The following is a 16,380-nucleotide window of genomic DNA, read 5'->3' as shown; positions in this document are numbered from 1 at the left end:
TTTGGCTTAGTTCAGTNCATATATACACACATACATATACACACACATACATATACACACATCACACATATATATTATGACAGTCTCCCAGTTAAAGGAGTTTTTGTCCCTGTATTACAACTGAAAATTTCAATTATAGAATATTTTCAAAGAGAATTTTTATTATTATCCACATACATGGCTAGTGAAATTAACAGCAAACAAATTACATCCAAATAGAAATTTTACTATGCCTGCTTAAAGGAATGGAAAAAACTTATAATTAGTAGTATCCTTTTGTATTGGATAATTTGCTAAGATCTTTAGTAAAAACTCCCCTAAGTAGGTTAAGCTTCTCACTTGCATCTTTTAAAAAATATTCTAAATTTGGCTTGGAGGTTGTAGAGAGGTACTGTTTGGCTTAGTTCAGTCCTTGATGGCCTCATTTTCTGCATTTGTCATTTTAATTAATGAGGTTTTATACTGTGGGGAAATCATTTTTTAAAAGGAAGGGATAGTTTTGTGTTAGTTTGACTAGGTGTCAAATTAATTTTAAACACCAATATAAAAATTCCAAAGTGTAGCATAAATCATGAAATTTAGATGATTCTAAATTAAAGGTAGTTCTTCATGGTTTCTCATACATTATATTGAAACCTTATTTTGAAAAGGTATGAAAAAGGAGTAACTTCCTGTATTAAAATGAACGTTTTATTCTGTATTTTATAGAAAGTTGATTACTTTTTGATGCTGTTAAATGAAAAACATGATTGATTTCCATACTAGTTTTTCTACTTTGTGAGTATCTACTATCATATCTTAACTAATAAAAATATAAATCTATATCTAGAGTTAGAACTAACATATATTTATCATTAGTAATATACATTTTATCGAGCAGTGTGTGTTTGAAGGAGCTTTGGCGATCCAGTGCTGACAGACACAGCTATGTTAAAGTGCTTTGTGACCCAGTCAAGTCTGGGACACTGTTTGACAGTCAGTTGAACTGAGGGTTGTTTATATTTTATTTAATGAATTCACTGCTTTCCCACCTGCTATTAGCAATCAAACTTAGTGATGATGTCCTTTAACCTGGTGGTAGAGCCCCTTTATCACATTACCATTGAAATACTTTTTATTTCTCAGCTGTTTTTTAGACTATCTTAAAAATGCTCCTGCTTTTGGTTTGTTTTCCACTCCAAAACAACAGCTGAAAACTTTTCTGAACCTGTTTTCTTTATGATTTGTCTTTGACAAATCTAAATCAATGGCATGTATAATAAAAGATATCTAAATAGTTGCTATTGTAGCATATAATATTAAATTAGTATTGATATCTTGGCAATAATGCAAATAGTCTTAACTATTAAAATTTTGGGGGGAAAATGATATACTGTTTTTCGAAGAGATAGATAGCACTCACATTTAAAATTCTTGAAGTATTATTTTACCCTCTGTCATCCCCCTCTTTTCTCTGAACCCACCTCCTCACCATGGGGAAAAATTAGTTATTTAAATATTTTTATCATGGCAAGTGATATATGAAGGTTAATGCAGATTCATAAATAGAAATTAATTTAATTTTTCCTGATAATGGGAAATTAACAGTTCTCTTGGGAGCAGGTCATCTAAAAATCAGTCATATTTTTTAAGGGACAGCTGGGTGACTCAGTGGATTGAGAGCCAGGCCCAGAGATGGGAGGTCCTGTATTCAAATCTGGATTTAGATACTTCCTAGCTGGGTGACCCTGGACGAGTCACTTAACCACAATTGCCTAGCCCTTACCACTCTTTTGCCTTAGAACCAATACACAGTATTGATCCTAAGACGGAAGGTAAGAGTTTTTTTAAAAAAGAATATTTTTAATTTTTAAAATTTTTATTTAAGTATTTTTCCATGGTTACATGATTCCTGTACTTTTCCTTTCCCTTTCCCTTCCCTCCTCCAAGAGTCTAAGAATATTTTTAAGATAATGATAACAATAATTGAATGTGTCAATATTTGTTAAAATTAATTTATTTTGTAATTAAAATTTTAAATTTTACTTAGTAGGAACAGAAAAGATAATTAAGAGCTAACATTTCTATATTGTTCTGCTTTACAAAGCATTTTACAAATATCTTATTTTATCTTCACAACAATTCTTAAGAGGTAAGTGTTTTTATTATCTCTATTTTATAGTTGAGGCATCTGAGGCAGACAGGTGGAATAATGTCTAAGACAATTCAGGTCTTCCTGATTCCAAGTACAGCATTCTCTGCACTGTACTAGCTCCCTATTTCAAATCATTCATTTGTTATTCCTTTCTCCTTTCATAGATTAATCTAATAAGATTCTTCATTCCGAAGAAGAGTAAATGAAACTATATATAAAAGTACTTTAAAGAAGGACTTACTGGAGTTAAACTCATTAGATGGTTTATCCTGGGTTCTCAGTATCTAGACCCATGGAGAATAAGCTCTGACAGGTCATGGAATCACAGGCGCTGCCAAGTCAGAAATCTGCATTTAGTTTGATGTTTTAACTGTGTGTCTGTTGTCCAAGGACCAGCCTACCTAAGCTTGGAAGAGGTGACTTACCTGGTTGGCCACAAAGTGATCAAGTTTTTTGTCCATAGCATCTCTTAGAGATGGTCCCCTAAACTGTAAGGTGATTGTAATCTATGTCAGAAATACCAAGATTGATAAAATCATAAATCCTTCCACCAAGTGAACTCCTTGGAGCTTTAGCCTGGAGTTCAGATTCTTCTTATTCAGTAAAACAAATGTTTATTTTGTTTGTTTTGTAAAAAGACTCTGTGCTAGGCATTGAAGATGCTACTTAGATAAGTAACTCACGTGTCCTGCCTTTAGCAAGTTTACCATCCAGGATTACAGGAACTGAGGCAAAAGGAAGCTCCATGGTTATTTTGTCCTGTCTGACAGGAGAGTACCACCAAGCTATAGAGATGGTGCAGTCTGTGTCAGTTGAGATTGTGTCTAGATTGCAGATTGATTGACCCCTGGCTTGTCTAGGTTGATTTGAGCATTGGCAACATGTGGAATAGTTGGAGAAAATGAGGACAACAATAGGAGAGACATAAAAATGAGTGCCAGGATATCAGAAAGGAGAATTAGGTGTGAAAACAACTAATTTAGCTAATTAAATTTTTAACTAAAGCTCTGTTATATGTACTCTTAAGTGCAAAATTTATACACCTAGGAGTTGACTTAAGGTTGGAGGAAAGGTGAGAATGATTTTCTTTCTGTTTGAGGTGAGCCAGAAGTTACTGGAGGGTATGGGTGGTGAGGGTTTGCAGGGCAGGCATATCAAGGCATTATTGTCTTTGATAGTGTTGTAGTTAAGACTTTTATAACACTAATAACTAAGACTATGACAGAACTAAGACTTCTTAGTTGCACATTTGTGGTCTGATGTTTAAAACAAAGCTAGTAAATTGTTCATGTCCCTCTTATTTCATGTATTCCTTTAAAAAACAAACTAAAGAGGCAGCTAGGTGACTCAGTGGATATAGCACCAGACTTGGAGATAGGGAAGTCAAATCTCTGATCTAATTTGGTCTCAGATACTTTCTAGTTTTGTGACCCTGGCAAAGTCACTTAACCCCCATTGTCTAGTCCAGTGATGGCAAACCTTTTAGAGACCAAGTGCCCAAATTGCAACCATCACACTGCATGTGAGCTGCCTCCTTACCCCAGACAGGAGAGGGAGGAAGTGCTCCCATTGGACTGCCAGGCAGAGGGGCAAGTGAAGTGAAAAATGTCCTTTTGGTGGAGAGGGGGAAGGGAGCAGCCCCTTCCAGCATGCATGTCATATGTGTGCCAACACAGGTCTAGCCCTTACTACTTTTCTGCCTAAGATGGAAGATATGGGTTGTTGTTTTTTTGTTTTTAAGCAAAAACACTCACTATAGTATAATAGTGGTAAGACAAATGTACATGCCAAAATTTTCTATAGTTAATAGATTTTAGCATAGCTTTAAAAATAACATTTGCTGAAGGAGTAGTTATAGATAGAAATTACTTTAAAATCATTACCATTACAGATAAAGGAAAAGGTTTGTTCAGTTATTATGGATAGAAAAAAGAAAATTTACAAGCTCTGTTCTCTGGCCTTAGTTATTCCATCTATATAAGAACATGTGGTTTCCCCGTCATGGTCTTGGAATTAGAAAGGACCAATGAAAGTCTGACCATGTTGCTCCCCTCCTCAAGAAGCTCCAGTCTGCCTCTTGTCGCTGGAATAAAATACCAACAACTTTGTTTGATTTTTAAAGCCCTTCCAACCTATCCAGGCTACCCAGCTATTATGCTTCATACCCCTTCTGTTTCAGCCAGATGGGTCTACCTCTTCTGCAGAAAAGCCTTGCCTGATCTCTCTTTCTGCCTCTGCCCAAACCTGGGGTGCCATCTCTCCTCACTGCCTTCTCATAGAATCACCACCTTCCTTCAGAATCAAGCTTAGGACTACATCCTCTTATAGGAAACTTGTCCTGATCTCTTCTGATTGCCCACTACCTCTACTTTCTTGGCAAAAATTTTGTATTTATTTCCTATCCTAGTTTCCTCTTGACAGAAAATAAGCCCTTTGAGGGCTCAGACTGGGTTTTGTCTTTTCTTTACCTAGTGATTTCCATAGTGCCTAGTACACTCTTTTTTTTTTTTTTTAAACCCTTACCTTCTGTCTTAGAATCAATACTGTGTATTGGTTCTAAGGCAGAAGAGTGGTGAGGGTTAGGCAGTGGGGGTCAAGTGACTTGCCCAGGGTCACACAGCTGGGAAGTGTCTGAGGTCAGATTTGAATCCAGGACCTTGCATCTCTGGTCCTGGCTCTCAAACCACTGAGCCACTCAGATAACCCCCACCTAGAACACTCTTAATAAAGATTTGTTGAATGAGTAGGAGAATTTGAATCCAGCTTCCCTACGTGAGATACTGATCTCTTCTAAGTCATCCCCTAACAAGTTGACACCTGTTCTGGAAATACTTAAAGTGGGGAAAATTGACTACTTCCTTAGCAGCCTTCTATAGTTTTCGATGTGGCCAAAATTGTTTCCCACTGACTTCCACCCATTATTCCTCATTCTTCTGTCTAGAGTTACAACAGGGTGTTTAATCTCTTTTCCACATGATAGTCCTTGCAGTATTTTTAAATTTTACTCGTGTCTTTTCTATGTCTTCACTCCAGGCTAAACATTCCCATTTCTTTCTTCTCCGATTATGTGTTTTCAAGTCCTCTTTTGTAGTTAATATTTTCATTTAAGACTGAAGTAAATAATTTTATTTTAGTTGAATTAACATTTTATCAAAAGTAATGCAAATAAATCATGACTCAACTTTAAAATCTCATCTTAATATGGCAAGTTTGCTCTGGAGGAAAAATAAGGAATTTTAAGATATGTAGCTTTAAATAATCATTTTATTAATAACTTATTTTAACCGGGTCCCCAAGTTTAAGTTTTGCTTGCTAGGCTTAATTAGGAATTTTTAAAAGCCTTTCAAAACATCATGAAACCAATAATAAATTTGTGTTGAATTGCAACATATTGAGTGATAGGCAATCAAATGATGTATATTTGTTTAGAAGTAGCAAATTTGGTTTTATTTCATGGAGTTCAAGGAAAGCCATCTGGTGTTGGACCATAAGGGTCCCAAAGAAAATGAACCTGCTTTGTCCATTTTCTTAGCCATCAGAAAAGCCTGCCCAGAGGCTGGGTCAGTAATTAAATTATAAACTAAGTTATTATAGAAAAAATGTGAACCCAGCAGCTTGGTGTTTATGACATTTTTGTTTTTGTTTTATTTTTTAAAGTCCATCTATTTAATTAATTAATTTAGAATATTTTTCCATAGTTACATGATTCATGTTCTTTCCCTCCCCTCCTTCCAGCCCCTCCCATAGCCAGTGAGCAGTCCCACAGGGTTTTACAAGTTATCATTGATCAAGACCTATATTCATATTATTAATATTTGCATTAGGGTGATCATTTAGAGTCTACATCCCCAATCATGTCCCCATTGACCTATGTGATCAATCATATATTTTCCTTCTGTGTTTCTGCTCCCACAGTTCTTTCTCTGGATGTGGATCGTGTTCTTTCTCATAAGTCCCTCAGAATTGTATGACATATCTTGCTAAGCTTATGTGTGCATGTTTATAAAGAGAAAAATTGGAATTGTAACTAATACACTACTTTTATGTGTAATAAGGAAACAAGTAGCATGTGGCTAGGACAGTATGTTGGTATTTTAGTTGAGAAGACAAAAAAAAGTTGTGTTTTTGTGGAAGAGACCAATTATAACTGAACAACTTTATTTGGGGGGCAGTGAGGTGGCACAGTAGATAAGCTTGTCCCGGAGTCAGGAAGATTCAGCCTCACATACTTCCTAACTGTGTGACCTTGGGCAAGACACTGTTTTCCTCATCTGTAAGTTGGAGAAGGAAATGGCAAAGCACGCTAGGTTCTTTACTAAGAAACCCCCAAATGGGAGTCACAAAGAGTCACATGTGACTGAAAAAAGCAGCTCGGCAACACTACACTTTATTTAGGGAATGGCAGGCTAATTGAAACTCTTGAAAGACTGTTTCCAGTTCAGAATATCCCCTTAGATGAATTTGACCAGCTTATCACTAGATAAAACTTCACTAGATAAACGATTGAAAAGTTCAAACTCTGAAGGCTTTTTTGTTTTTCTCTGTTGTTTTCCTGAATGTATATGTCCATGAAGTAATGCTTATGTCATCCCTCATTTCAAAAAGTGCTTTTTGTTAGTTCATATTATTTGATCTAAATTTGTCATTTACTTCCTCCAGAGGATTTTAGAAACCTACTTACTAGTTTTTTTGTTTGTTTGTTTGTTTTACCAGAGACTAACTAGATCTAGTCTCTTATTTTCTGAAGAATAGGATAAGAGCCCAGCAGCGCACCACTTATTTAAAATCTCATGTCTCTTTAGCCTTTGGACTATGGCGACTTTCAGTAGAATTTCTTTTTTTTTTTTTAATTTTTAAACCCTTAATTTCTGTGTATTGACTTATAGGTGGAAGAGTGGTAAGGGTAGGCAATGGGGGTCAAGTGACTTGCCCAGGGTCACACAGCTGGGAAGTGTCTGAGGCCAGATTTGAACCTAGGACCTCCTGTCTCTAGGCCTGACTCTTAGTCCACTGAGCTACCCAGCTGCCCCCTTCAGTAGAATTTCTACATGCCCAAATGTGTTTCTTATGGGGCCATGAAATGAAAGGCTCGATAAATGGTAGAAGCTATCCAGAATTAAATCCAGAAAAGTACATTGAGCTTATTTGGAATTCAAACTGAGGGAAAACTTAGATATTCCTATTTAAAAAAAAAACAATTATGAGGAAGACAAAGGAAAAGTAAATGTTCTAATGTCCAGGATTTTGTTGTCTTGAAATAAATTCCTGCTGCAGCATTTGACTGAATCCGAAGCATACCTTCTATCTCTGTAGTTTTTTGAAAGAATTGATGTTCCAAATAGTGATGGGCCCCTCCTCCAACCCCAAAATGCTTTCTGGTTGATGTTCTGTATTTTTTTTGGTGATCAGTCATCAAATCGTGTATCTTCACATATGATATCAAATGAAATACTATTTATAAAGGGCTTAGGATATTAGGAGAAATGAAGGATATTAAGATATTCATAATTGCTTAAATGCTGGTTTCCTTTCCCTCTCCCCTTTACAGTAACAGACTTAATATCTGTAAATTAGAGGAGTATCTCATTCTCTAGGTTTGTGTATCAACTAGTATGTGTTACCTGTACATTAAAGTAAGGGGACAGAAATCAAAGAGACCAGGCAGCTGTCTGCCAATTCCTGTACAGTGTGATCATTTTCTTACTTCTGGTGCCTTTTTCCTGTAAAAGTCTTTATGAGAGATTTATTTCAGGTCTAATTATAAATGACTCTTGATTATAGATGAAAGTAGAGAACAACTAAAAGACTTCGTGGTTAAAAGGTAATTTCTATTTACCTTGGAATTCATTTTTGACGGTTCAGTATGAGGTCTTGTCAGGGAATGTGTGTATTACTTTAAACAAACAAATTAAACTATTTCTTAGTAAAGACCTGCTTCAGTGCTTTCTTGTGGCATGGAGGTGACCCTGGGTTTCAAGAGCTACCTATAGCAGCAGAGGTAGGTTCTGGCAAGTTCTAGCAGGCTTAAATTAGGGCTTTGAGTAGATGCAAGATTTGAAAGCCAGAGACCATTTCATTTTTCCCTTTGTGTTTCCAGCACCTAGCACAGTGCCTTATACAAAGTATGTGCTTCATGTAAAGATTTGTGGCATGGTGATGATGATGATGATGAGGGCCTATATGTCCGTAGTTAAATTCTGAGAGGCATATTAGTAAGTGGTTCTCCATGAAATCTGACAAAAGCTATTCTTGAAGACTGTCTTCTAATTGAGAATGAGTTGTGGTCTGCTTTGTTGTGGGGAATCCTTATTCTGGATAAGTAGCTCTCCACGTACACACACACACACACACACACACACACACACACAGCTAGATAGGTGGCTCGATGGATAAAGAACTAGGCCTGGAGATAGACATCCTGGGCCTCAGACACTTCCTAGCTACGTGGACCTGGGCAAGTCACTTAAGCCCCATTGCCTAGCCCACTTTTCTGCTTTAGAACGAGTCGATTCTACACGTATATACTACAGCTTGGGAATTTTCTCAAAAGTATTTTGATTTAAGAATCACAGTCTATATGATTTTGAACAAGCTGCAGCCTACCCAGTTTCTTCATCTATGAAATGAGAGAGTTATACTTTCTTAGCAATTATACATATCAGAGTGGTAACCATCAATTAAAATATGGAAAGTGTCATGGTAGAAATCTGTATTCTCTTGACATAAGAGTCCTTAAGTTCACAGGAGACCCTGATGAAGACACTTGTCTTTTGTTGCTGCTGTTACCATGGACCATCAAGTGTTTGTTTTTAATTGAATAATAGGGCAGATGGTCATGCCCTGCTCACATAGTTGTGTCTGTGACCTTGAAACCCTATGGAGATGCCTGCTTGCAGCTGGCTTTGCCTCCTTTATGGTTCCTGCATTCTATGGATATGGATAAGTATTTCCAGAAATATTCCAAACACCTTGTAAATTGTTTCTATGCTGTCTTGTAAGTCAGGCAACCTTTTCCTTAGGCAGAAGATGGGAAATAAGTGAAGAAAGTTAGTTGACGTTTCCTTTTAAACCCCAGACTCAGAAATAGTAAACTATCTTCTTGGTTCCACACTTTGAGGCTATACTTGCGTTTCAATACCACAGTGCTGCTCTGGTTCCAATTCCTGATGTAGTATTTTCTTGACTCAAAAATGCAGTAAGAATTTCTTGCCCATTTCCATTTTATACATTCTTCCAGATTTCTACATTTCTAGAAATCACTTTGAATTGATAGGAAATGGTCATTCAGCATATGGTCTTCATCCTGGGTCCTTATACAGTGCCAGTGCATTCACATTTGCTATTTTAAATGATATTTCAGCTTTCTATGCTATTTGTCTTTTGAAACTTTACTGTGTACTCTTCCACCCTAAGATTTGAAGCCTTTCTTAATTTATGTACCTGGCCCAGGTGCTGGAAATGTGTTGTTTTACACATTTCCAAAAACTTATGAGCATCTTGAAAGTTATTATATATTATATTATATATTAAAACAAAATCCAAGTAAAAATTAAAATACTCCATCCATATTGTGCTTGAGTTTTAGAATTCTAGGTATGAAAATATACTTTATGAGATTATAGGGTGCAAAGGAAAAACTGCTTCTCTGTTGGATTGAATTAGTGGGCCAATACTTGCCATTTAAATAGTAGCTTTTATATGGACTTGTTTCTGCCTCCATATTAGTCTTCCAAAAATTTAGTTAGTACCTGTTTTATACCGGTTTAGACACTAGATAAGACATCTATCTGTCAGGGCCTGACTAGGTGTTGTTCTTTGTACAGAACAACAATGCGGGCATATAAGTTCATTTCTGTTTCTTTAGCATCCTCCTAAAGTCCTTGGTCCAGGGTTCTCTGTGTCATAATTTCTTAATAAGCTGTTGTTTGATATGATCTTATATTATCCTATATTGGCAGCTCTGAGTTGCATACACTAAGGGAAGAAAAGGTGTCAAGAAGATGATAAGATGCAAAAATCGTTAGAGATGTTGCTGGACACTCAACGATCAGGCAATTATTCCCTCCTTTGTTTGGTCAACAACTCTGTTGGTCATTACTATAGCTCATAGTTCAAAATATTTCTTGATGTTGGGAAGGAAGACAGTCCCATAAAGCAGATAAATTGTTTGTAGGTAATAGTGAATTAATATGCTTGGGGGAAGTGATTTTTCTGTAACTTATTTTTTGGAGAAAAAACCTACACTGTTTAATGACAGGAATTATTAGTGAATTAGATGGTTTAAAACAGCTGGCTTATGTAAAAGTATATAATACTTAGAAGCACTCAATAAAATTGTATTATAAAATTAAAACAGGTTAGTGTGAATGTTGTTTCATTTTTAATAACAGAAACTATAGAAGTGGGTACATGTGTTATATATGTATATATTTATACTAATTTTGGAAAATTTCTAACTCCTTGTCTAACTGATTATATAAAAATATACACATCCTACTAAATATGATGAAGAGGGAGGGGCAGCTAGGTGACTCAGTCGATAGAGACTAGGCCTGGAGACCAGAGGTGCTAGTTTCAAAACTGGCCTCAGACACTTCCTAGCTATGTGACCTTAGGCAAGTCACTTAATCCCATTGCCTATCCCTTACTGCTCTTTTGCCTTAGAACTGATACTTAATATTGATTCCAAGACAGAAAGTGAGGTTTTTAAAAAAAATTAAAGAAGGGAGAAAAACTTTGAGGTGACTAACACTTCTCATGTTTTCTTCTCCAGTGGTAAAGAACTATTTAAATTTCTTAAACTTTGTCAGTTTGGAAGGTCTGATTTAGGTATATGAATTGGACATTATTTTAGAATTTGAAATTTTAAACATATGTCGTCTCCTTTTCTTCCCTCCCCCTCTTCTCTCTCACAGCTACGGATAACAGTCTGGTCCTTGTGTACAAAATCTGTATCCTATATCAAATATCCGAAAGCCTGTCAGCAAGGTAGTGTATCAGATTCTTCTCAGGAGGGTTTTTTTAAATAGGGCAACAAAAGAGAATTGAAATTGCATATACTGATCAAGCCTATTTTACTGAATTGGGTATAGCCACCTCTCCTTCAACCTTTGTTACAACTAAATTACAAATTCCAGGTTCTTCGTTTCCATAGAGTTTAATCGTCACTTGAAATAAAGAAAGAAAACTCAGTAGACCTTTAAAAGCCTGTTTTCTAACCTGACCACGTGGTTGCTCCACCCATGTGGCCGCCATCCAGGGAATAGAGAGTGCGAGTCCCCCGCACCCCTTCCTTTATCCTTCCACTCGTGCCTTCACGTAATGTCCAGCCACCCAGCGCAGGCACACATATGGGATGCTGGAAGTAAGTGCACAACCCCGGAGGGGGAGGGGATTCCCTTTACACAATTCCCCTCCTATGATTCTGTGGGGAGATGAGTATGTTGAAATCTCTCCAATTGAGGGTTTGGGGAGATTAACACTCCTAGTCTCCCCAGTGAATCATTTCACATAATCAACTTATACCTCTAAAGATTCTCTGGCTAGAGGTGCATAACATATTGTACTTTACAAAGGGGAAATTACAACAAGTTGAGGATAAAAGGGAAAGAAAAGAGAAAGAAAACAAAAAAAGACTGATAGATGCATTGACAAAATGCCAATTAGGGAGCATTCCCTTTTGGCATGAGAGTTTACATTCAGAATAAATATGTTCAACCCCCTTCAGTTCAGTTCATCATATCCCAAAGTTCACTCTGGATCTTTTGATGCAGTGTGTGGTTTACGCAGGCATCCTTATGGCACCTTCTCCAAAAGATCTGCTTTCTTGATTTGGGGTGTTGGCGATTTTCTTTTCCTAAAATTTCTCCAAAAGATTTTAAACTTTGGATTTTAGGATAATTATATGATCTCCCCTGAGGAAGGTGTGGACCAACACTAGAATCACCCCAGGATACATGACTGAGTTATGAGGTATATAAATGGATTCTCAAAAGAAAACCAAAAAAACAAAAACAAAAAACCTCAAATAGAAGAGAAATAATTAAATTCTGGATAAAAATATTTATACATATCAAAATCTTGCACGTATAAAGTTATGAGAAAAAAAGCATAAACTCATAGTAGGTCCTTGTCCAGCAAGGTCCAATTAAAGTGACTTATATCCTACAAGCCTGCAGGACAATTGCAGCAATATAGCACTTTACCTATCGGCAGCCAGGACTACAGAAAATTGTACTATAAAAGAGAAAGGACTAGATTCTGAGGTAAAAGGAAAGTATGTAATCCCCTGGTCTGATTTTACCTTCATTCTCAGGGATAGGGAAGCCAAAATGAAAGCCAAACTAAGGTATTTGTAGGAATCTGGCACCAGGAAGTCCAGCATCTGAAGTTGTCAAACATTTTCAGTCATGTTCAACACTTTATGACTCCATTTGGGGTTTTCTTGACAACTAGAGTGGTTTGCCATTTCCTTCTCCATCTTTTTTGACAGATGAGGAAGCAAACAGGAGTGACTTGCCCAGAGTCACATAGCTAGTAAGTGTCTGGAACTGGATGTGAACTCAGAAAAAGTCTTCCTAACTCTGCACTATGGTGCCACCTAGCGGTCACCATAACCTTAAAAATCATTAAATTATGTATTCCCTTTGACCCATCGCTAACACTACTAAGCATGCCCCAAAGACATTAAAGAGGGAAAGGACTCCTACCAAAACATTTATAGCAGCAACTTCTTGTCCAAGCAAAGAACTGGACACAAATTGGGTGTCCGTCATTTGGGGAATGGCTGAACAAATGATGAATGTAATTTAATCAGGGAATGAATAACCATTTATTAATTGTTTAATATGTGCTAAGGCTTTGTGCTAAGCATTGGAATTACAAAGAGAAAACAAAAACAGCTCCTGCCTTCAAAGTGCTTACATTTTAATGGAGGAGGTAACATGAACCTATATAGGTATAAACAAAATATAAACAGACTAGGTGTACGGTAACTTTTCAGGGAAGGGCATTTGCAGGTAGGTGGTGTCTGAGCTAGTTCCATAAGAAAGCCAGAGAATCTAGGAGGGGAAGAGGAAAAGCATTCTAGGCATCAAGGAGAGACAGTGCAAAGACTTGGAGACAGAAGAGGGGAGAGTATTGTGTAAGAAGATTGGAAAGAAAGGAAGGGGCCACATTGTAAAGAACTTTAAATGGGAAAAAAATTATCTTTTATCTTAGGAAATAATAGGGAGCCACAGGAAACTCTTTTGTAATTAGGTGATATGATCAAACCTACACTTTATACAGTCACTTTAGTGGCCATGTGAAGGAGGAAGTGTATAATAAATTGAACATGAATATAACAGTTGCCCTGTTTGTTCATACCTTGTCCAAACTTTTTATCCTCTCTTTGTTGCATCCTTAAGAATGTTTTATTAATTATGTAGGAGTAAAAATGGATGAAATACTCCAGATAATTTTAAGTTAAAAGATTTAATAACAAAAATGAGAGGGAAAAGGTCCCTTCAGTTAAGTGAGCAGAGCACAGAGCCAGAGACTCACACTAGCCACACTTTAAGCAAAGCAAAGCTCAAGCTCCCAAAAAAGAGCCATGCAGCGTGGGTCTCAGCCGAATTTATCTCCCAAGCCCCTGTATGTCAAATGAGGATGTACTTAAAAGGATGCTGGGAATTTAGCTCAGGTGTGGCAAATTTTCCATCTGCACACTTATTACTCACTAATTCTATCCCTGCCCCCTCCCCCAACTTAATGAACTTGTAATTGATAAATAGAGCCAAGCAAACGATTGAAGATGTGGGCTATGTCTGAAACTATATATCTTTGATGTACCTCTAGCCCATCACCTCTCTCTGCCAAGATCTGGAAAGTATGTTTATCAATCCTCGTCAAGATTGATCACCTCATTAATCAAAGTACTAAAGTTTCTCAAAATTGTTTTCCTTCATAGTATTGTGACCATCATGGACATTTTCCTCCTAAATCCTTCTGTTTGTTAGTTCATACAAGTCTTCTCATATTTTTCTGTGTGCATCTCGTTCATCATTTGTTATGATACAATAATAGTCCATTGCATGAACATACTAGAGGTGTTCAACCATTCCCACTTGATGCTCACCCACTCACTGTTCAGTTATCTTAAAAAAGTGCTTCTATAAAAATTTTTTGTTCATTTGGAATCTTTTCTCATGGTCTTTGACATCTTTGGGGAATATACCCAGCAGTAGTATCATTGGGTTAAAGGATTTCAGCCTTCACGCATTCTGTGTTTCAGGTTCACTTAGTCTGCTTAGTGTTCCCCATACACAACATTCCGCTCCCATCTCATATCTTTGTATGGATTGTTTGCTCTCCTTGTACTTTATTCTCACGTCCACCTTGTAGAATCCTTGACTTTCTTCAAAGCTCAGCTCATATGATAACTCCTACAGGAAGCCTACCTTGACCCAGTCCAGTTGCCAAAATCCTACCTCCTAGAAATTAGTTTAATTACATATTTCCTATATCTGTGTACATTTGTTTCTACCCTCATTGAGGGCAGGAGAAATTCATTTTTATCTTGCATCCTGGGCACAGTGCCCAGCACATTATTTAGTAGAGACTTAATAAATATTAGCCTTATTGAGTTAAATAAATAAAATATTTTTAAAAATTGAAATTATTTTAAGACTACTGATACAAGAGGCCTTAGACTTTTTTGGTATAATATCATAATTTTGTCCAACCTAATAACTTAAGTTTCCTTCAGCTAAATAAGCTGATTTCAAAGGGGAAAAGACATACGGTAAGAAGTTACTTTATGACATTCTATCAATATTTCTGACTTTTTCTGAATATCTACAGTATAGTAATAATTGCTGAAGGACAAGATAGTGGAATGTTTTCTGAGTCATCTAATAAAGATTATATTGAATATCAAAATCATATTGTATCTGTATTGCTGTGATTCTTTGACAACTATAAATCCATCTATGGTGAGAAGGGCAGCATGGCATAGTAAATAGAGAGTAAACCACAGAGTCAGGAAGGCTTGGCCTCCAGATTCACCTCAGGGCAATCTGACTAGACCATGAAAAGGCCTTTCCTCCTTTTGGTGTCCCTAAGACATTTGACTTTGGAAACAATGCTGATCTGGATTGGTAGGGGAAGTTCCTCACCAGGAGCACCCTATACCTAGGAAATCACAAGTCTGGTTAAAAAGTGCTATCTAAAGAAATTAGGCTGATTTGTTTTTATTTGCTATTTCCCCCACCTTTGCCCTGTTTTGTTTTCATTCTTTGCAGAAAATTATTCCTGTGATTTTACTTCTCTTCCTTGTAAATTTACTGAATTTTCATCTTTCTGATAGGAATAAGCTTTACAAAGGATGGCCGCTACATGGCCTTGGCAGAAAGGCGTGACTGCAAAGATTTTATCAGCCTCTTTGTGTGTAGTGACTGGCAGCTCCTGAGGGTGAGACATTTCTGGTTACTGCTAAAAATACATTTTGGAGGTATATTTCTTAATCTACTGGGATGGATTTATTTTTTTTAATTTCTATTTTTTTAATTCAGTTAAACAATTGCTATTGTGTAAACATTGTACTAAGTACTACCAGGAATGAAAAAAAAATACCACAATTTCCTCGAGTAATGAAATACACATTCACACACACACACACACACACACACACATATATTAACTTGATGTATAGGTATTATATTATGATATAGGGGAAACATCTAATAGAGAGATGTAAGAAATTTGGGGAGGAAATACTTGAGTAGAGAAGATTACGATGGATTTATATTAAATATGAATGTTTTGCATTCCTAGAAGTGAGGAATTGTTTTTTAGCACAAGTTTTTGCATTGCCACATATTGGTAAATTCTACTTAACATTTGTACCATAGAAAAGGTAGTGAATTTTCAAAATAGAATGATTTTACTTTTTCTTAGTAAATTATATTATTTGTAGCATAGCTGCTATTGTATAGATTATGTATAGGCTTATAGAGTATTAGTTTACTGCAGCAAATTAAATATAGTATCAGACTTAATGCTAATTAATTTAAAGACAGATACAGTACTGCTACCGAAACCAAACAAATTAGCCTAAGGAAGGGTCCTGGTCCTAATATGGTTGACAATTGGCATGCATTGCTTGATAAATGGAGGGTAAGAAAGAATGAACCTTTGTTCCCTCAGTCATCTTTCATCTGCCACAACCTCTAGGAAAATGACTGGTATGAATAATTATATAAACC

General features: G+C 36.4%; 1 protein-coding gene across 1 annotated transcript in view; it reads left to right on the top strand.

The window, feature by feature from the left end:
• Positions 1-16,380, top strand: part of WRAP73 (WD repeat containing, antisense to TP73) — a 35,980-nt gene that overhangs the window by 9,442 nt on the left and 10,158 nt on the right. The window contains exons 4-5 of the mRNA XM_044671230.1: positions 11,050-11,122; positions 15,483-15,586. Coding sequence (XP_044527165.1) covers positions 11,050-11,122; positions 15,483-15,586 — 177 coding nt within the window. The remainder of the gene's footprint in view (positions 1-11,049; positions 11,123-15,482; positions 15,587-16,380) is intronic.

This window comes from Gracilinanus agilis, chromosome 3, assembly GCF_016433145.1.
Source record: "Gracilinanus agilis isolate LMUSP501 chromosome 3, AgileGrace, whole genome shotgun sequence".
In the NCBI taxonomy this organism is placed as follows: domain Eukaryota; kingdom Metazoa; phylum Chordata; class Mammalia; order Didelphimorphia; family Didelphidae; genus Gracilinanus; species Gracilinanus agilis.
Note: the sequence above shows the minus strand (reverse complement) of the source record. Positions and strands in the feature narration are given on the sequence as shown.